Source organism: Oncorhynchus clarkii, chromosome 5 (genome assembly GCF_045791955.1).
Source record: "Oncorhynchus clarkii lewisi isolate Uvic-CL-2024 chromosome 5, UVic_Ocla_1.0, whole genome shotgun sequence".
Taxonomy (NCBI): domain Eukaryota; kingdom Metazoa; phylum Chordata; class Actinopteri; order Salmoniformes; family Salmonidae; genus Oncorhynchus; species Oncorhynchus clarkii.
The window spans coordinates 42,785,168-42,807,534 of NC_092151.1; the positions used below are offsets into that span (position 1 = coordinate 42,785,168).

At 45.6% G+C, this 22,367-nt stretch overlaps 1 protein-coding gene across 7 annotated transcripts; it reads left to right on the forward strand.

Annotated features, from left to right (window-relative positions):
* Window positions 1-433: 433 nt before the first annotated feature.
* LOC139408881 (transcription factor TFIIIB component B'' homolog) lies at window positions 434-21,651 on the forward strand. Of its 7 annotated transcripts, none has more exons than XM_071153297.1 (27): window positions 434-557; window positions 1,070-1,307; window positions 2,336-3,026; window positions 3,618-3,721; window positions 3,847-3,912; window positions 4,065-4,208; window positions 4,386-4,519; window positions 4,669-4,763; window positions 8,379-8,433; window positions 8,620-8,754; window positions 8,989-9,228; window positions 9,356-9,401; window positions 10,864-11,077; window positions 11,216-11,331; window positions 11,416-11,833; window positions 12,286-12,420; window positions 13,476-13,512; window positions 13,654-15,038; window positions 15,179-16,195; window positions 16,406-17,410; window positions 17,551-18,378; window positions 18,479-18,538; window positions 18,641-18,894; window positions 19,045-19,310; window positions 19,472-19,826; window positions 20,065-20,407; window positions 20,601-21,651. In XM_071153297.1, the coding sequence occupies exons 2-27, from the start codon at window positions 1,090-1,092 to the stop codon at window positions 20,733-20,735; spliced, it is 8,496 nt and encodes a 2,831-aa protein (XP_071009398.1). In that variant the 5' UTR covers window positions 434-557; window positions 1,070-1,089; the 3' UTR covers window positions 20,736-21,651. The 7 variants fall into 7 exon arrangements, with proteins under 7 accessions (XP_071009398.1, XP_071009400.1, XP_071009402.1 ...); XM_071153299.1 differs by having other exon boundaries at window positions 19,475-19,826; XM_071153301.1 differs by having other exon boundaries at window positions 11,416-11,824.
* Window positions 21,652-22,367: the final 716 nt, after the last annotated feature.

Genomic DNA, 22,367 nt, shown 5'->3' on the forward strand with positions numbered 1-22,367 from the left:
TGGTTAAATGTAACACAATCCTAGGTTACTATTACCCCAAACTATTTGCACTTTGATCATACAATGGGTTGTGTGACTCACTTGTATTTTTTTGCTGTTGCCAGAATCACTGACATTTAAATGATTTGACTTTTTAATACAAATTCATGTGTTAAGTCACAATGTACTTTTTTAGTTTAGTGCCCCTGATTAAGAAATTAAAGTGGGTGAATTTGACTCAAGGTTCCTGCCCTATGATGTGATGACTTATGTGTTTGATATACCTACTTTAAAATCGTGTTCTAAATAAAGTACTGCTAGCTAGTATGCGTTCAAATAATATTGTGGACCTGTCCCTTTCAATTTTGCAATGTAGAAATAACATGAACACGAGCTGCTGTTCTAACAACTTTTGGCCTTTCAATCACAAACTACTATTCCCACAATCCCTTTCACGAATGACACTGACGTCATCGAAAACATCATGGTGGACTCGTGTGTGTGTGCATGGTGCTAGACTTGGATTAAAACGTCGACCATATGGAATATATGTCGAAAAGCTGATCATTAAATACGAGGTTTGTATTTTTATGGATTACGATACGTATTTGGAGAAGTGGCAGTTAGTATTACATTGCTACATTACTTTCCTAGACGTCTAAAGAAAGCGTGACTGCTAGCTAACTGTTAGCAAGTTTACAACTTTTAGCACGCTAATAATGCTCATTCGTCGTTACTACTATGTAAGACATGCTAGCTAACAAAATATAATGAGCTGAAATTGTAATTACTTTATCTCACTTTACGTTTTCTGGTGTATTTCCCTAGCTGACTTACCCGTGGTAGTCAGCTATGGTATGTGACTGACACGTAGCTGACGTTAGCTAGCTGAGTCAGAAGATAAGTGAGCCAGTGAGTGACATTTAGCAGCTGAGCAGACTTCCTACAGCCAACAGATGCATTTAGTAGCTAACTAGCTTATACACAAGCCATTGATGGTCATTTGCCAAATATATAATAAAAGTTCGCTTGCTAGCAACCCTGAGCTCTGATGTGTTTCTTATAGCTAATGTCATCATCCGTGTCATAGCCTCTCTGCAGTAGGAGAGAATGCTTCGCAGATCCAGGATCAGTGTTCGCCCGAACGTCAGGCCAGCAGGCAGAGGGCCAGCCCCAGCCTCCTCCCAGGACACTCCACCTTCCCAGGAGGCTCCAGCTGCAGTCTCCCAGGCCTCCGAGGACCTTCCCCAGGCAGGGGGCCAGTGCGTGAAGGACACCACCACAACTGCAGTGCTAGAAGCCTCCACAGAGTCCACCACACCCAGAGAGTGAGTGCCAATCGATCAATGGGGAAAGGGGGATACCTAGTCAGTTGTACAACTGAATGCCTTCAACTGAAATGTGTCTTCTGCATTTAATTCAACCCCTCTGAATCAGAGAGGTGCAGGGGGCTGCCTTATTCAACATCCATAATTGAATCAAATGTAATATAGTCACTTTTACAGCTAAATGTGTAAATGCAGAGGTGTGGCTGTCAGTGACTGTTCTGGAGGTTTATAATCTCTCGTAGGAATTCAAATTTTGTTGTAGAATTGAGAACTACTCAAGGTAACATGGGTCGTACACATGGTTTAAACTAGTCTGATGAATTAGGCTGTAATACACTTCATTTGTATATGCAGCCTGAAGCTAATCGTGTAAATGTTTAAAAAAATAAATTTAAACTTAGTATACCGTGTGGTTTGTCCTTCATTTGCTAAAAATTTGAGACAAAATATCCACAGGAAAGTATTGTTTACCAGATTTTGTTTTTTAGTGAGCCAGTAGGTATATGATTTGGCACCAAGGTGAAGTTTGTTTTGTATTGGGTCTTTTTTCATTTCGTCAATAGCTCTGAACTAAGCATGCCATGGCAATGAAAATGTTGTATTGTGGAACAATCCACACCTTAATAAAATGTTTTTTAAAAAATGGAAATCTGAAGAAAAAAATAAATTAAAAAGTCACACAAAAAAGGTCTGGATTGTTTTCCATCCTCCCCTGATTCAGAATATATAATTTATTGTCACAGTCAATACTTTCCTGTGGAGATTTGTCTCACATTTCAAGCAGCTAAAAGACAAACTGCACAGACCACCTGGAGAGTAAGTTTAAATGTAAATGTATTATACATTCTGGCTCATAAGAAACATTTACACAATTTTGCAGCCATTGGCTTCAGGCTGTATATACATATTAATCAGACTAGGTTTAAACTTGGTTTTGCCCCAACAACCATCCACTGACTGTGGTTCAGTGTTGCTCACGTATTAGCTGATTGTCTGCATTGTCTCTGACCCTTTTGTCTTTGGTATAGGGATGGAAAAGACCCAAATGGCGAGGCTTCCAGCAGCACCCCCTCTGCCGGTCTTCAAAGGAGGAAGCGGTTCTCTGTCATGCCAAACCTTGCCAAACCCCGGGTGGCCGCCACCCCAGCCCTCACCCGCTCCTCCCCCAGGACCCCCAAGTCCCCTGTAAGAGCGGGCACTGAGACTCCAGCTCCAACCCCTGAGGAGCCAGAGGCCCCCAGCCAGACAGATCCTGGACCCCCACAGGGCATGAGATCCCCAAGGCGGAGGCCCTCTGGAGGTAGTAGGCAGGCCAAAGGACAGCCCAAACCCAGGCCACTGTCCCCAGCTTCCCCAGGCCCTACAACAACCTCTCTGGGGAATGTGGCAGTGGAGAACTCATCCTCGTCACAACAGACCCCGCAGGCAGCAGGCAAAGACAGCATCCAATCAGATCTCCTGAAAAAAACACCAATCATTAAAGTTCCATCCACTCCGTTAGAGATGGTCCCATCGTCCTCCCTTCCAGACAAAGAGGGTATCTCAGTGTCAGAGAGAGCTAAGACTCTGGTCGCCAGGTCTGTGTCTGGTGGGCTCACCGGGCTGGCACCAGGGAAGTCCAGGCTTAGCAGGTTCCTGAATGACCCAACAGACCTACAGAGGCTGGCTAAGGCCCGGAAGCTCAGAGAGCTGCTGAGACAGGAGATGAACAAGGAGAAGGTGAGATTGGTTTTAGTCTCACTGGTGGTCTTTAGTTCAAAGAATAAAGTGATGCTAGAAAGGTTTTGTATAATTTCAGCCAGTAATTTTGAAAGTAGCGCTCACAAGCCAAAACGAATCCCCAGTAATTGTGCACAACTGTATTCAACATCATCCATTTACTCTGTTACGTCCTGATGTTATTTTAAAAAATTCATTAGTATTTTACAAATTCCAATTCGTACAATGTTATTAATTTGTATGTGCTTAAGATCCCGTCAATCTATTTTTTGGGCTGGATAATGTAATCTTGTGACGCTAACACCATTATGCATGTTTGATAACACACAATCTGCACAGAATGTAGGATTATTATGTTAAACGCTTCTCTAGGCACTGTCAATGTTTGAAGATACCAAGAACTGCAACGAATTAGCATATCTCATACACTCACACTGATTGTGTTTAGATAGCAGAGGTTCTTCAGTTAAACCAGTTGTTGCTGTCACCAAGAGAAGCTGCTAGATGACAGCAGAGCACAGTGTTTACTGTCATTGTTTAGATGCTTGTCATGCCACTGAATTTTAACATTGTGATGTTTTGAACGTGCAGAAACGGAGCAAAGCCAAGGTGTGTGTGAGCGAATACACACTAGATCCCTCTAAAATGACCATGAGAGATCTCATCTACTACCTGCCTGATACCAACCCCATGACGTAAGCTTACATCTTCAGTGGGTGTGAGTCTTGGGGGGGGTGTATTTGTTGGGCACAGTCAGTGTAAATCTACGTTCTATTTTAAAGTTTTTTCTGAAGTTCCCTGTGTTGTGTTTTCCTTCCAGGTCTTATCTGGTAGAGGAACAGAGGGAGAATGAGACTGTCCTCCCACTCACCCCACCAAGAGAAGAGTAAGACCATATCATGTTCAAGTTTATTTTCCATTTCTAGAAAATATATATTAGGCAGGCAATAAAGTGTGTGAAATATCATCTCACAATGTAACAACCAAGTGAGCTGTGCCATTTAACCCAATTGAAATGATAATCTTTGTCTTGTACAGGTCACCTGAAAGACCCCCAACACCGGAGGCCCCAGCTGAGATAGCCAGCCAGGGAGATGAAGATGAAGATGAGGATGACGATGGGGTGATGGTCCCGCGGGTGAAGGTGGCAGAAGACGGCTCTCTGATCATCGATGAGGAGAGGTCAGCGACGTCTCTCAGTTTCCTAATTGAAAAGCAATTTTTTGATTTACTTCCTGAATTGACTCACTGATTTGACTGAATTGGACTTCACCCCAATCCTGTTATGTTTGGATGTTACTTAACTTTCTCCCCGTGTGTGTGTGTCCCTTAACTTTCTCCCGTGTGTGTGTGTCCCAGTTTGACGGTGGAGGTCTTGAGGCAGAAAGGGCCCAACCCAGCTGATGATAGAGACCCCATCTTTGAGCGTGGCTCCACAACCACCTACTCGAGCTTCAGGAAGGGGACACACGTTAAGCCCTGGTCCAACAAAGGTCTGTCTGACTACCACTACATGGGTCCAATAGAACTCTACTCTATCCCAATATTTACTTAATCATCAGTTACACCTTAGTTTACCTATGTTTGTGCATTTTGAAACCAAAAGTCCTACTAAAACAAAGTCTTTGTGCTGTTTCTTCAGAGACGGACATGTTCTTCCTGGCCATCAGTATGGTGGGAACAGACTTCTCCATGATTGGACAGCTGTTCCCTCACCGCGGTCGCACCGAGATCAAGGTATCACTGGCATCACCTGTGTAATTTATTATAGTGTTATTCCTGATTTAGCCCCACATAACCTGAATTGTAAAGGCACACACACACACACACACACTACTGGACTATATTCAAACTGGAAACCATATATCCTGAGGCCTCATTTATTGTAGCTGGGGATTTTAACAAAGCAAATTTGAGAACAAGGCTACCTAAATTCTACCAGCATATTGATTGTGCTACACGCATGGGCAATACCCTCGACCACTGCTACTCTAACTTCCGTGATGCATACAAAGCCCCTCTCTTCGACAAATCCTACCACGACCCCATCTTGCTCCTACCGTCTTATAGGCAGAAACTCAAATAGGATGTACCAGTGACGAGAACCATTCAATGCTGGTCCGACCAATCGGAAACCATGCTTCAAGATTGTTTTTATCACGTGGACTGGAATATGTTTCGGTCAGCCTCAGAGAACAACATTGTCCTATACGCTGACTTGGTGAGTGCGTTTATAAAGAAGTGCATTGGAGATGATGTACCCACTGTGACTATTAAAACCTACTCTAACCAGAAACCGTGGATGGATGGCGGCAGTCGCACAAAACTGAATGCACAAACCACCGCATTTAACCATGGAAAGAGGTCTGGGAATATGACTGAATATAGACAGTAGCTAGGCAATAAAACAAGAGAAATGCCAGTACAGGGACAAGGTGGAGTCACAATTCAATGGCTCAGACACGAGACGTATGTGGCAGAGTCTAAAGGAAATAACAGACTACAAAAAGAAAACCAGCCACGTCACAGACACCGACATCACGTTTCCAGACAAACAAAACCCCTTCTTTGCCCGCTTTGAGGATAATACAGTGCCACCGTCACGGCCGCTAACAAGGACTGCTCCCCTTCTCATTCTCTGTGGCTGACGTGAGTAAAACATTTAAACCTTGCTGACCTTCGCAAGGCTGCTGGCCCAGACGGCATCCTTAGCTCAGAGCATGCGCAGACCTGCTGGCAGGTGTGTTTACGGACATGTTCAATGCTCCCTATTTCAGTCTGTTGTCCCCACATGCTTCAAGATGGCCACCATTGTTCCTGTACCCAAGAAGGCAAAGATGACTGAACGAAATGACTACCGCCCCGTAACACTCCTGTCATCATGAAGTGCTTTAAGAGACTAGTCAAGGATCATATCACCTCCACCTTACCGGCCACCCTGGACCCACTTCAGTTTGAATACCGCCACTACAGGTCCACAGACGACGCAATCACCATCACACCCATCTGGACAAAAGGAATACCTATGTAAGAATGCTGTTCATTGACTACAGCTCAGCCTTCAACACCATAGCACCCTACAAGCTCATCATCAAGCTGGAGGCTTGATGTTCAAGTTTCATTTCAGTTTGTCCGTACAAACTCCCTGTTCACCCACGACTGTGTGGTCATGCACGCCTCCAACTCAATCATCAAGTTTGCAGACGACACAACAGTAGTGGGCTTGATTACCAATAACGACGTGGCGGCCTACAGGGAGGAGGTGAGGACTAAAGGAAACCGCAGAGAGAGCACCCACCTATCCACATCGAAGGGACAGCAGTGGAGAAGGTGGAAAGTTTTAAGTTCCTCTGCGTACGGACAAACTGAAATGGTCCACCCACACAGACAGTGTGGTGAAGAAGGCGCTATAGCGCCTCTTCAACCTCAGGAGGCTGAAGAAATTTGGCTTGTCACCCAAAGCCCTGACAAACTTTGACAGATGCACAATTGAGAGCATCCTGTCGGGCTGTATCACAGCCTGGTACGGCAACTTCACCTCCCTCAACCGTAAGGCTCTCCAGAGGGTAGTGAGGTCTGCACAACACATCACTGGGGGCAAACTACCTGCCCTCCAGGACACCTACACACCACCCGATGTCACAGGAAGTTCAAAAAGATCAAGGACATCAACCTCCCGAGCCACTGCCTGTCCACACTGCTACCATCCAGAAGGCGAGGTCAGTACAGGTGGATCAATGCTGGGACCGAGAGACTGAAAAACAGCTTCTGTCTCAAGGCCATCAGACTGTTAAACAGCCATCACTAACATAGAGAGGTGTGCATATTCTCATTCACTCCTTTAGATTTGTGTGTAGTAGGTAGTTGTTGGGGTATTGTTAGATATTACTGCACTGTCGAAACTAGAAGCCCAAGCATTTCGCTACACTCGCATTAACATCTGCTATCCATGTGTATGTTACACTTAAGATTTGATACCATTCAAAAGTTTGGGGTCACTTAGAAATGTCCTTGTTTTCCATGAAAATATACATGAAATAAGATGCAAAGTGAATAGGAAATATAGTAAAGACGTTGACAAGGTTATAAATAATGATTTTTAATTGAAATAATAATTGTGTCCTTGTCACTTTGCTTTCGTCAAAGAATTTTCCATTTGCAGCAATTATAGCCTTGCAGACCTTTGGCATTGTAGTTGTGAATTTGTTGAGGTAATCTGAAGAGATTTCACCCCATGCTTCCTGAAGCACCTCCCACAAGTTGTTTTGGCTTGATGGGCACGTCTTACGGTCTTACGGTCAAGCTGCTCCCACAACAGCTCCAATAGGGTTGAGATCCGGTGACTGCTGGCCACTCCATTATAGACAGAATACCAGCTGACTGCTTCTTCCTTAAATAGTTATTGCATAGTTTGGAGCTGTGCTTTGGGTCATTGACCTGTTGTTGTAGGAGGAAATTGGCTCCAATTAAGTGCCGTCCACAGGGTATGGCATGGCGTTGCAAAATGGAGTGATAGCCTTCCTTCTTCAAGATCCCTTTTATCCTGTACAAATCTCCCACTTTACCACCACCAAAGCACCCCCAGACCATCACATTGCCTCCACTATGCTTGACAGATGGCGTCAAGCACTCCTCCAGCATCTTTCAATTTTTAGCTACACATCAGTCAGAGCGCAGTCAGTCTGATGATAGAATGCCCATTCGTGAATTCTCATCTGAGTGGAGAAGTGCAACTGAAGCATAAGATTTGTCTGATGCCGAGCAGAAATTACAATAAGGAGCATTTTAGGTCTGCGTTTACAAAATGCAGAAAGATATTTATTTTTCCCTGCGGGAAATTCTGCGTTAACGTTCAAGTTTAACTTGGTCGTTATAAGTAAGTGGCTGAATAATTAAGGTAACAGGGCATCATATTGTGTTAGCTTTCTGCCTTGTTTAAGAAGTGAAATCCCTTTGGATGAGTTATTTGTATTGCTCTCTCTGCTACCCCCCCCCCCCCCCCCCCTTCTCTGAGCAGAGCAAGCAGGCTTGTTGCCCGAGCGACTTCATTTGCGCTCGTTAGCATATTTAGCTAGCAGCCTCCATGGAAATTCGCCATTGCTTGCACTCATTTTGTTAGCATTCTGGTAATGGATGCCCAATGGGCTTTTCTTTTGTGTGTTTTTGGCACCCTCTTGTGTACTAAGTTGCTAATACCATAAAACCCAGGATGAGAAGGACGGTAATGAAGATATGAAGGTCTGGGTACCGCCCAACCCTAAATATTGTAGATCGGGGCTGTAGCACTATACAACTGCACTAGGTTGTGTTACTGCCGGTTTGTAATTTTGTCTCCTGTTTTTTGTCTTTCAGAACAAGTTCAAGAAAGAGGAGAGAGCAAACAGCTGGAGGATAGACAAGGCCTTCAGTAAGTTTTGAAAAAATTATCAGAAGGAATTTACCGTTATAGACGTGATTCGGGAATCCAATTAATCTTGGTCTTTTCTCTGTTCTGACTGCACTGTTGGAGCTAGGAACACGAGCATTTCACTACAGCCTCAATAACATCTGCTATATATGTGTATCTAACCAACAAAAATGTGATTTGATTTAGAGGAGAAACGCAGGCTGGACCATGAGTTCTTCACTAGTCTCCTGGAGAAGATCTTGGCTGCAGAGGCAAAGAGGAACAAAAATAACAAGTCCCCCACAGAGAAGATACGGATCAAGAAAAAAATCAAACAGAAAGGTAACTAAGATACATTTCCTTGTTTACTACCTATTTGGTCATGTCGGGAGTTCCACCACAAAGTCAATGCCTGGAATTCTCAGTATGGCATCTCTCACCTATGTAATCTGGTGAAATTGTTGTGATTTCTTGAACATTATTCATAGTTTAAAGGTAGTAATGTCTTCAGCCCACGCATTATCCGTCCTTGCTCCCTGTATGAGTCTCAATATCTCTGCTCTCACTGTCCATCAGAAAAGAAAGCAGCGAAGCAGCTGAGCGACGTAGAGGAGGAGGGGTTAGACGCGGAGATGGACACAGAGGAGGTGGAGGGAGAGAAGGAGAACGAGAACGTCTCTAACGAAGGGACCACGCTTTCTTCCGCTCCCACCCCTAAGAGAAAACGCAAAAGTAGGGATGGTGGAGGAGAGTCCTCTCCTGAAGAAGCAAAGGATGTAAAGAAAAAGAAGATTGACCTAATAACAAGTGATCAAGGTGCGGTAGAACTTCCACGACTTCAGTGGTGCTTTTCACAGTAGCCATATAACAAAGTGAAAATATACAAAATCTAGTAACTCATTATTTATCTTACTTACTGCCGTTGTTTCCTCTGCTTCCTCAGAAGAGGCTGGTGTACCTGAAGATTCTGAGGCAGGGCCTCCAGAGAGGTAACACTTGCAGTTTGTAAATGTCAACTATTTTGTTCTTTACATTAAGAGAAAAAGTGTCAAGTGCTGAAATCATTTTTAGACTTCATATTCATCATCTCCAGCACCACCCCAACATCAACATACACTATACATACAAAATTATGTGGACACCCTTTCAAATGAGGGATTTTGGCTATTTCAGCCACACCAGTTGCTGACAGGTGTAAAAATGGAGCACACAGCCATGCAATCTCCATAGACAAACATTAACAGTTAAATGGCCTTACTGAAGGGCTCAGTGACTTTCAACGTGGCACCGTCATAGGATGCCACCTTTCCAACAAGTCAGTTTGTCAAATGTATGCCCTGCTAGAGCTGCCCCGGTCAACTGTAAGTGCTGTTATTGTGAAGTGGAAACGTTTAGGAGCAACAGTGGCTCAGCCGCGTAGTGGTAGGCGACAAGCTCACAGAACGGGACCCCTGAAGCGCGTAAAAATCGTCTGTCCTTGGTTGCAACACTACCGAGTTCCAAACTGCCTCTGGAAGCAATGTCAGCACAATAATTGCTCGTCTGGAGCTTTAAGAAATGGGTTTCCATGGCAGAGCAACCGCAAACTAGCCTAAGATCACAATGCGCAATGCCAAGTGTCGGCTGGAGTGGTGTAAAGCTCTCCACCGTTGGTCTCTGAAGCAGTGGAACCGCCTGCACAAGGCCCTGACCTCAATGTTCCAACATCTAGTGGAAATCCTTCCCAGAAGAGTGGAGACAGTTATAGCAGCAAAGGGGGGACCAACTCCATATTAATGCCCATGATTTTGGAATGAGATGTTCGACAAACAGGTGTCCATATACTTTTGGTCATGGAGAGTCCTCTATGAAAATAGTGTTTCTATGTTTTGTGTGGAAAAAGATAGAGAAAGATAAGTGTTTCTAATGACATCCTCAACCAATTAGTAGGCAATGCCTACTCACAATGGGTTAAAATATCATGATGCACACCGACATCTTCACTGGAAAGACTTATCTTCCTGTATCTAACAAAACATAGAAATGTGCCATTTTCACATATGTTGATGTTGGGGTGGTGCTGGAGATGTTGATTATGAAGTTGAACATTTTTAGAAATGTCCCTTTTTAAAGGCGCAGTATGCAGATTTTGCTCTGCCATTTTCCATTTTGCTAAAAGTCTATTAGTTTGCCTAATTTCAGTTTTTGTAGAGAATCATTATGCCATCTAAACCCCTGTGAAATATTTTTTAAATAACCAAATATTGTATTTTCAGCTGTTTGAAGCTGGTGTACAAAACCGAAAGTAAAAGACACAAAAAAAAACAAATTTAAGAACGGGAAGCATAGAAACAATGTACATAGAACAGATCTGCCGCTTCTTGGACTTCTTGGCATTTCTATGTGAATTTGGTCAGGTCGCCCAAAAGATTACATCTTGTAGGTTTATAATTATGATGCATTTTTTATTAGTTCAAAGCAGGCAGAAGGGCCTGTGGAAGCAGCCAAGGGACCTGTGGTGATCAAACCAGCCCAGTTGTCCCGTGGCCGATCCCAGAGACCTCTTCCTAACCTGGGTAGGAAGTGGGGCCAGAGGGGCCCCGAGCCCAATACCAAGCCTAACGTTAAAGATGGGGCCACACCTACAGAGGAGGAGAACACTGAAGAAGGGCTGTCTGAAGAACAGGTAGGTCTTTGTCCTGTGACAAATTAATCGTAAATGTTTGTAACATTCTATAAACCCTAAGACTGTTGTCTGAACCTCAGTAGCTGAAAAGTAGTTGAGTGTCTGTGTGGTCCAACCTCTACCTTAACTTACTTCCAGGTAGATAAAGATGCTTCCCCTTCAGTCAGTCAAAAGGAGAAGAAGAAAGCTGGTAAACTCTCTTCATCTGAGGGAGAGGAGGAAGAAGCCAACGATAAACCCATCAAACCCACCAGGTACACACGCACACTGATCCTACATAACTGAAGAGGGCCACAGCCACAGATGGCAGTAAAACTAACTATGTTAATGTATTTCAGGTATGGCAGAATACCCAAAAAGACACAGCTCTTGAATTACCCTGCAAAGGAGGATGGGGACTCGCCCTCAGACTCTGCCCCCACTCCCGCCTCAGATGGATCCCCCTCCACCATGCCCAAATCCAAACCAGCTACCAGGAGGGCCAAAATCAAACCTGGCCCAGCCCTGCCAGGTAGGATGGGCCAATCAGCTGCTAGGAAATCCAAGCTGGTCACCCTCAGGGCATCCCAGTCTGAAGATGAGGATGAAGATGAGGAAGAAGGAGCATGGAGAGAGGAGGCGCAGGCCGAGGAGGACACCCACAATCCCACAAGCCCAGAGGAGGAGAATCAGGCACCTGCGTTCATCCCCATGAGCCTTCGCTCGCCACAACCTGTCGCCACAGAGGTTGAGGAGACCATGGAGGAGGTGAAAGGGGTGACACACTTACCATTTTCACACTACTGAGCTTAGCTGTAATGCACTGGCCTGGTTACACAGCCCCTTTAATTTCTCCACCATAATTGCACCATAGTTGCTGGAAGGGTCCATGTGTAAAGAACAAATCTGAGCCACTATGGAATGGGTTGGATCAATGCTTTGAAAAAGGATATTCTACTGTCCCAGGATCTAGATCCTACATAATGGATCTATTTGTATTTATTTTTAGGTTATTTTATTATTATTTTATCCATTCACAGTTGCATCCCATTGGTTTAATTTAATTCACTCTCCGACTTGCTATTCACAAAGCGGCTTTAGTTGTCCTACACGTTGGAAACCCAGCACAACCGACCCTGTGTATGTCTTTTTATTCATTTATTTATCATGCATGGTTTTTCTATCCTGTAACCTCCCTTCCATCCTGTCATCCTCTCCCCCGCTCACAGCTCGATATCTCCGTCAACGTGCCTGATGTCCTGGGTATTTCCCATGATGCATTCTGCCCTGACTCGTCATGCGAGCGGGCACAGGGTGGTGAAATGGGCACAGTGCCCTGTGAACATCAGTTGGACCTGTTAGTAGTAAGTCATCATGTGCCCTCATGTGCCCTGTCCTGTTTGTCCTGTCTGTCTACCATCCCTCCTTCATCCATGTTTTTGACCAACATTTTGTCATCAATAGCTAGGTTTCCATCCAATTAGTGACAGATTTTCAGGTGAAAATTCTCAAATCTGCATAAAAAAAATATATAAGCATTTTCCTACCAGAGATGTTTCAATCAAACAGACTTATTGCTGTGTGTGATGACAAGGCTGTGTGTGATGACGTAGTGCACATAAAAATAACTTTTTACGGTTAAATTCCCAAGTACCCGGGGGGGGGGGGGAAACAAGTAAAATGGGTTTACATCGCCTTTTCAACTCTACTGATGGTTCAGTCGCAAAAAAAAAATAGAGTTATATACCAACTGTGCCCACTCTAGTCTTGTCACAAGCGCTCCAGCCAACAGCTCGCGGATACAGTGTGGGTCGCCTCCCACCATTATGGGATTTTAGGGGATTTTTATTTGTCAAAATGGCAGCCAAGCATCGATCATCATGTCACCAGAATAAGTCCCTCGATGTTTATGGGAAAGGAGCATCAAACTCATCACTGTGCACTTTCACCACCCTGTGAAGTTTATTTCATCTGTAGCCTAATAAACTGCATGCTTGGTAATGGGAGGACCACACATCATCGCGTGACTCAAGTTTACTACCTTCTGATGGTTATTATATTATTGTTTGCGCATTAAGGCGGTTCTCACCACCATTTCTCACAATACATTTTCCAGACACTAAAAGATGTCGAACAAACTAATTCTCAACATTTCTGTAATTGTACCAGTATTTACTGTTTCCATCGGTCCGTTCGTGTCTTTTTTCATGTGTCAGGCAATTCATCCGTATTAAATGGTTGGATAGAAATCTGGTTATAGTTTCACATTTGAGATTCAGTATATAGCACCTTTCAGAAGTTCTCAGTGTTAAATTGAGATCACTGGGTCAAGCATCCAATTGGGTCAAGCACGGCTGCTGTTTTGCTCCAGATTCTGTCTATGTTATGAGGACTAATGTTTTTGTTTTCTTCGTTCTAGGACGTGATAGACTTCCTGTCTCCAGATAACATGGAAGGTAGGTTGGTCCTTTCAAGAGCTGATATCTATTGTATCCTCTTAAGTAAAAAAATATATACAAAATATAAACGCTCTCCCTCACACCACTAACTATTGAATGTTCAACTGTTTCTCTTCTCCTCTCCCCTCTGTGTTCCAGTATCTGAGGAGAGCTACAACGAGGCAGCTAGAACCCTTCTGGCCATCGGCAACCTCACCCACCTGTCTCAGGCGGCTGAGGCCTTCACTGCCGGAGCAGATGATATCATCACGGAAGAACGTTCCAATGAGGACCAACTGTACCAGATGACACCACAGCCCACTGACCAATCACAAACTAGCACCATTCCTTCTGAATCTCTTAGGGTCACTGAGGCATCACGAATCGCTGAGGATTCTGTACCTGTTGCCTCGTCAACAACAGCCTCTGTCCCAGTCACCACGACAACATCCTCTGTCCCAGTCACCTTGACAACAACGGCCTCTATCCGAGTCACCACATCAACGGCATCTGTCCCAGTGCCTCAGAGTAGTGATACGCCCACTCTAGAAACTCCATCCATAGAGGAGGGGCCTCTCAGACAGATGGAGGGGACTGATATTGGACACGCCTCCAAGATGGAATCAGGTTCTGAAGTGTCAGAGGGCTCAGAGCAACAGACAACCTCACAGAGCAGGAGGAGCCACTTCCCTAAGGTCAAACCCAACCTGGGACGGGCTGCCAGGACCACACAACCCAAACAGACGACCACTACACTGTCAGAACCAACACAGACTACCACCACACTGTCAGAACCACCACAGACTACCACCACACTCTCTGAACCACCACTTGAGCCTATGCTGAATATCACCACAACATCAGAACCACAGCCTACCATGCATATCACCACAGAACCACCACTGCCTACTGAGAGTATTAACACAGAGTCAGAAACACAGCCCAAACAGAGAACTACCACACACTCAAAACCACAAACCACCACCACACACTCCAAGCACCAGCCCACCACAAATATTATCCCACACTCAGAACCACTGCCCATTCAGAAAACCAGAATAGCGTATTCAAAATCACAGCCTACATTGAATACCACCACAAACACACTCTCAAAACAACAATCTACACACAGTACCACCAAACTCTCACAACCACAGCCCACCCCGAGCCTTGAGCAGCCAGGTCCAGTTACATTCATGCCCATAGTCCCAGAGTCACCTCTGACGTCATCAGAAAAGGTGAAAGGTCACGATGGCTGTAAGGCAAATACTTCCTCTTCCCTCAGTGCTGGAGGGTCCCAGTCAGGGACATCAGACTCAGACCAGCCCAAACAGACAGGTCCTCTAACCCGTAGGGCCCGTTTACCTAAACCCAAACCCAACTTGGGTCTCACCGCCAAAGCCGCTACACGCTCTGCAGTCCAGGTACCAGAAAGCAGGCCAAGCACTGAAGTCCAGACACCAGAGGAAGCTGATGAGGTTCCCATGGAAATACAACAGATCCACCAAGTCGTCCCCCTTTCTGACATCATCGATACGACCCAGGTAAGGCTATTATAAATATCAGCTATTGTTTTAGCCTAAATGCTATTTATAATTGAATGTGTTCCAACAAATATGTCTGATTGTGTTGCAGTTGCATTACCTGTGTGTGTGTGTGTGCGTGTGTGTGATTTTATTCATAGGAGGAAATACAACAGATTCACCAAGTCATCCCTCATCCACCCATAGAGGAGGGGCCTCTCAAACAGAGGGGGGGGACTGATATTGGACACACCTCTCAGGTGGAATCAGGTTCTGAAGTGTCAGAGGGCTCAGAGCAACAGACAACCTCACAGACCAGGAGGAGCCACTTACCTAAGGTCAAACCCAATCTGGGACGGGCTGCCAGGACCACACAACCCAAACAGACTACCACCACACTGTCAGAACCACCACTAGATTCTATGCTGAATATCATCACAACCTCAGAACCACAGCCTTCCATGATTATCACCATAGAGCCACCACTGCCTACTGAGAGTATTAACACAGAGTCAGAAACACAGCCCAAACAGAGAACTACCACACACTCAAAATCACAACCCACCACAAATATCATCCCACACTCAGGACCACAGACCAGTCAGAGAACCAGAGTAGCGCATTCAAAACCACAGCCTACATTGAATACCACCACACAGTCAGAACCACCCCAGCCCACACTAAATTCCACCACAAACACACTCTCAAAACAACAATCAACACAGAGTACCAGCAAACTCTCACAACCACATCCCACCTCAAGCCTTGAGCAGCCAGGTCCAGTTACACTCAGACCCAGAGTCCTAGGGTCACCTCTGAGGTCATCAGGAGAGGTGAAAGGTCACGATGGCTTCAAGGAAAATACTTCCTCTTCCCTCAGTGCTGGAGGGTCCCAGTCAGTGACATCAGACTCAGACCAGCCCAAACAAACAGGTCCCCCAACCCGCAGGGCCCGTTTACCTAAACCCAAACCCAACTTGGGTTGCACCGCCAAAGCCGCTACATGCTCTGCAGTCCAGGTACCAGATGTGGCTTCCAGACCCAAATCTGAGGTCCAGAGACTAGATACTGGACCCTGCCCTAAAGTCCAGACACCAGAGGAAGCTGATGAGGTTCCCATGGAAATACAACAGATCCACCAAGTCGTCCCCCTTTTTGACATCATCGATACTACCCAGGTAAGGCTTTTATAAATATCAGCTATTGGTTTAGCCTAAATGCTATTTATAATTTAATGTGTCCCAACAAATATGTCTGATTGTGTTACAGTTGCATTACGTGTGTGTGTGTGTGTGTGTGTGTGTGTGTGTGTGTGTGTGTGTGTGTGTGTGTGTGTGTGTGTGTGTGTGTGTGTGTGTGTGTGTGTGTGTGTGTGATTTTATTCATAGGAGGAAATACAACAGATTCACCAAGTCATCCTTCATCCACCCATAGAGGAGGGGCCTCTCAGACAGAGGGAGGGGACTGATATTGGACACGCCTTTCAGGTGGAATCAGGTTCTGAAGTGTCAGAGGGCTCAGAGCAACAGACAACCTCACAGAGCAGGAAGAGCCACTTCCCTAAGGTCAAACCCAACCTGGGACGGGCTGCCAGGACCGCTGCCAGGACCACACAACCCAAACAGACGACCACTACACTGTCAGAACCAACACAGACTACCACCACACTGTCAGAACCACCACTAGATTCTATGCTGAATATCATCACAACCTCAGAACCACAGCCTTCCATGATTATCACCATAGAGCCACCACTGCCTACTGAGAGTATTAACACAGAGTCAGAAACACAGCCCAAACAGAGAACTACCACACACTCAAAATCACAACCCACCACAAATATCATCCCACACTCAGGACCACAGACCAGTCAGAGAACCAGAGTAGCGCATTCAAAACCACAGCCTACATTGAATACCACCACACAGTCAGAACCACCCCAGCCCACACTAAATTCCACCACAAACACACTCTCAAAACAACAATCAACAGAGAGTACCACCATACTCTCACAACCACATCCCACCTCAAGCCTTGAGCAGCCAGGTCCAGTTACACTCAGACCCATAGTCCCAGAGTCACCTCTGAGGTCATCAGAAGATGGCCGTAAGGGAAATACTTCCTCTTCCCTCAGTGCTGGAGGGTCCCAGTCAGGGACATCAGACTCAGACCAGCCCAAACAGACAGGTCCTCTAACCCGTAGGGCCCGTTTACCTAAACCCAAACCCAACTTGGGTTGCACCACCAATGCCACAACACGCTCTGCAGTCCAGGTACCAGAAAGCAGGCCAAGCCCTGAAGTCCAGACACCAGAGGAAGCTGATGAGGTTCCCATTGAAATACAACAGATCCACCAAGTCTTCCCCCTTTGTGACATCATCGATACTACCCAGGTAAGGCTATTATAAATATCAGCTATTGGTTTAGCCTAAATGCTATTTATAATTGAATGTGTTTAACAAAGATGTCAGATTGTGTTGCAGTTGCATTACCACAGTGTGTTTTTAAAGGGTGTGTATGATTTTATTCATAGGAGGAAATACAACAGATTCACCAAGTCATCCCTCATCCACCCATAGAGGGGCCTCTCAGACAGAGGGAGGGGACTGATATTGGACACGCCTCTCAGGTGGAATCAGGTTCTGAAGTGTCAGAGGGCTCAGAGCAACAGACAACCTCACAGACCAGGAGGAGCCACTTCCCTAAGGTCAAACCCAACCTGGGACGGGCTGCTAGGACCACACAAACCAAACCCCAACAGACTACCATCACACTGTCAGAACCACCACAGACTACCACCACACTCTCAGAACCACAGCCCATTCAGAGAACCAGAGTAGCGCATTCAAAACCACAGCCTGCATTGAATACCACCACACAGTCAGAACCACTCCAGCCCACACTAAATTCCACCACAAACACACTCTCAAAACAACAATCCACACAGAATACCACCATACTCTCACAACCACAGCCCACCTCAAGCCTTGAGCAGCCAGGTCCAGTTACACTCAGACCCATAGTCCCAGAGTCACCTCTGAGGTCATCAGAAGAGGTGAAAGGTCACGATGGCCCTAAGGAAAATAGTTCATCTTCCTTCAGTGCTGGAGGGTCCCAGTCAGTGACATCAGACTCGGAACAGCCCAAACAAACAGGTCCCCCAACCAGGAGGGCCCGTTTACCTAAACCCAAACCCAACTTGGGTCTCACCGCCAGAGCCGCTACGCGCTCTGCAGTCCAGGTACCAGAAAGCAGGCCAAGCCCTGAAGTCCAGACACCAGAGGAAGCTGATGAGGTTCCCATGGAAATACAACAGATCCACCAAGTCTCCCCCCTTTGTGACATCATCGATACGACCCAGGTAAGGCTATTATAAATGTCACCTATTGGTTTAGCCGGTTGCATTACCCCAGTGTGTTTTTAAAGTCTCGGATCTGTGTGTGTGGTGTTTGTATTCATAGGAGGAAATGGAACAAATTCACCAAGTCATCCCTCTTACTGACGTCATTGATTCTACCCAGGTAATTCATTGTATTCCTACCCTGAAGATGTCTGGTTGCGTGTAGAAATGTGCTCCTAAGATATGCGTCTCATCTGTGTGTGTCCGACGTTTATATTCACAGGGCGATATGTCTGTCTTTACGGAGGGAAGCTTTTTCTCGCAACCAAGTGATGCTGTCTTCATACAGCACTCAGAAACGTCTGTGTCGACTGGTCCATTGGACCAGGCCCAGTCAGACCCGGATGAGCCTATATTCATCCTCTCCCTGACTGAAATCCCAGTGCTCCCCGCAGGGGAGGAGAGTGGCTGCACATCCCAGACCCTCTCTGAGCCTTTCCTTTTTCTACCAGACGCAGGCGCTCAACTGCAGCAGAGGTTAGTGCCTGTCAGTCATCACTAACCCCTTTTCCACTCAGCCCAAATGAATGTACATTTTCTCCTCTCTCCCCCTCATTCTTTCTCACTTTCGTCCCTCTTTTGTGCACTCTGTCCCTTCACCTTGCATATCCTTCTCCTCTCCTTCAGCAGTGATATTGTTGCCCCCGGAGGTGGTTTGGAGAAAGGGAATGCTGGTGTCCTCTGTGAAGTCCCTGAGCCTATGTCAGTGGATGAGGTCCTTCCTCAACCCTCATACACCAGTATCAAGGAAGTGGAGTCTGGCTCCACGGCGGGTCCAGTAGGTGTGTGTGCCTCGGCCAAACCCTCAGAAGACTCCATGGCTGATGCAGAGTCTAGTGAGGACACGCATCCTCCTTCTAAGAAGAGGAAAGCACCAGAGAGAGCCAGGAGAGGTGGGCACAGAGCACCGTAGTGCATCTAATACAATGTGTAGAACACTTACTCTCCATCGTCTGTTTGTTCATTCATTCAATTAGATTCCGTTCATTCATCCGTCCATCCATTTTATTGTGTAAAATTCTCCTAATATAATTCTGTCTCTGCTTGTGCGAAGTAGACAAACTGCAGGTGAGACCTAACACTGCAGTAAGGAAACAGACCAGTTGTTCGGCCCCTGCCAAGGAGGCTGTGTCACCCATTACCCCAGACCAGACACCCTCTTTGACCACTACCACCCTAGACACTTACCACCCCACTGCCTCCAGTCCCCTGGCCCATCCAGGCCCCTCCGTCATGGGAACTGCATCACGACAGGGGGTGGCTGATGAGCCACAGCAGGGGAATGTGGGCTGTTTCAATCGTACAGAGACCGAGCACACGCCGACTGGAGGGGAGGACAATAGTTCAGGGGCGGAGTCTCAGGCTGCCCGTCAAATTACACCGCTGGCTATGAGTGGCCCCTTGAGCAGGTGATTTATCTGAAATGCATTCGTTCTTATACCTGTCACTCTCTATCTCCCCCTGTTTGTACTATCTATTAGTTATGAACTCCTCAATTAAAGATTAAGTCGTTAGTAGCTCAAAGGACCTGCTGTTGTATTATAGTTAATTGACAGGACACATTCGATTGTCTTCCATTGATTCGATTGATTAGGAGTGTTAATAATTATTGATTTTAAATCTTTTGTATGTTCCTTCCCCCTACAGGCCTGGTAGGAGACCCAGAGGATTCCTGTCTTTCATGTCCAATAAGAACACCTCCCCTCCCCCAATAAGAACCCCCCCCCGAGGTACCAGAGCAGCTGCTCGGAGGCCCCAGGTCAACACCACCCGCCCAGGGGGGAAACGGGCTGCTCCTGCACCTTCCACCACAACCAGAACCATGCCTTCACCTTCCATAATGCATTACACCACCACCCCCACTAGGGCCACCATAACCACCACTAAGCCAGATTTTTCCGCCAGGGTGACTCAGGAAAAACCCTCTGATGCCCTGGCCTTACACTCAGACCCAGAGCCCAGTACTTCCCTGTGTACTACAGCTACTGAGGTAAAGAGATGGACAACATCTGGTGATACAGTATTTTACCTATGAACTTTGCAAAAAAAAAAAAAAAACATGAACCTACTGTTGTGGGTATGATCTTGTATTTTTGGGGGTTTAAAATTATGAGAAACAGAACCCTCATTGTACTCCTGTCCCTCTCTCTCGCTCTCTCTCACTCCCCATCTCTCTCCACCAGTCCTCTCAGGTGCCAGCCGCCCAGCCCAGTGCGTCTCCCTGTGTGGACAGCGGTTCAGCAGACGAGGAACCCATCAACGTGTCCCAGTACTTCTTCAGTGACATCTTCACCGAGGTCGAGGAGAATGAGGGATGAGAGACGGAGGAAGGGAAAGGAGATCAAAAAGGCACTCTTTGTTTGAATCAAACTGGAGAACAAAATGTTGAATACTTAAGAAAACATGTTTTTGTATCTACCACTGAAGTTACGTTTCTGCTTGCTTGTGTTTATGTGAACAAGGTTTCATGCTTGCAGCGAACAGATTTGGTCACAAGATGGCAACAGTGAAACCAAACTAGGGATAATTCCTCTTCAAATTTTGGGGGGGACCAAACTGGCGCGCCTTTAAGCTACTTTCCTATATTGAACGATTACGTTTTTTTGGCTCTTTTACCCCAATCATATCATCTAGCCTATTGAGTAATCTATTCATTCTAATAACATATTTATATTTATTTGGTTTACATTTTTTCAAACCACACCAAGCCAGACATTCATGATAATTTCCCTCTATCGGCAAGAAGGAGAATACTTGAAATCAGTGTCAACTCACTCTACTACAGGGACTTTCACATTCAAATTTGTGTTCTTATTTTAAAATTGTTTACATAGGTAGCCATTGTCTAAACATGAGCATTGTGTGTATATATGTTTTATTATAATTTAGATCAGATATATTGGAGGGGTATGTACCCTTAACATTTACTTTGGTTTTTCACTCTTCATGCATGAACAAGACCCAGCTTTGCAGCTTGAGGGACAGCACAGCAATGTCTCTTTATTTCATGCTCGCTGAAGATACAGGAAATATAATTTAAAATGGCGCTGGAACAGAATCCTCTAGTTTAATCCATGTACAGTGACAAACTCACAGAAACAGTGCACAGATCATGAGTTCAATTTCAGTTCTCAATTATTGATTATGTTCTGCAGCCACTGTTGGTTCAAACTAACATAGCTGTTCTGTAGCTCATGTAAAATATGTTAATAAAGTTTTATATGTTAATGTCTACTTTGTTTCATGTGTTGCGATAACAGATGAGAAAATAACATTTGATAACTAGGCCTTGTCGCCTTTTTAAGGGCCTTAGGCGAGATTTAGCTGCCCACCTCGCAGGAAAAAAAGTTTTAGTGCCTCCACTTGGCAGTGGGTAATTTTTCAGTTAAGAACAAATTGTTCTTTTACAATGATGGCCTACCCCGGCCAAACCCTCCCCTAACCCGGACGACGCTGGGCCAATTGTGCGGCGACCATTCCGATCACAGCTGGTTGTGATACAGCCCAGGATCGAACCAGGGTCTGTAGTGACACCTCTAGCACTGAGATGCAGTGCCTTAGATCGCTGCGCCACTCAGGTGCCCTTGATTTATGCCAAATTCATATGATATCAGTGTGAGAGGGAATAACAAAATCAATGGGGAGTTCAGTCTCCCTGAGCACATGCCCTGCGGTCCGGATGGTAATTTGGTTATGATTACCTACCAATTTAAGACGTGTTAGCGGACATGGGCTAATTGAATGACTGACAAAACAAGTGGGAAACTGCTTATGTACTACCACATTTTTTTAATGCACCTTGTGTTTTCTACTTTTCTCATTCTCAGCAGTACTTTAAGAACTGGTTCCTGAGGTTTTTTGGTCTGGGTCCCCTACGCTCAGCTCGTAGGGAGAGGTGGCTTTGCCGAGGCCGACTTGAAAGTGAGAATGTAGAGCTCTGTTTTGACATT

Excerpts from the sequence above, each read along its gene's own strand:
- LOC139408881 (XM_071153297.1), top strand. The coding sequence starts at position 1,090 with ATGCTTCGCAGATCCAGGATCAGTGTTCGCCCGAACGTCAGGCCAGCA. Across the intron at positions 19,311-19,471 it reads ACCAGAGAGAGCCAGGAGAG|TAGACAAACTGCAGGTGAGA; the intron begins GTGGGCACAGAG and ends GCTTGTGCGAAG. Across the intron at positions 19,827-20,064 it reads ATGAGTGGCCCCTTGAGCAG|GCCTGGTAGGAGACCCAGAG; the intron begins GTGATTTATCTG and ends TTCCCCCTACAG.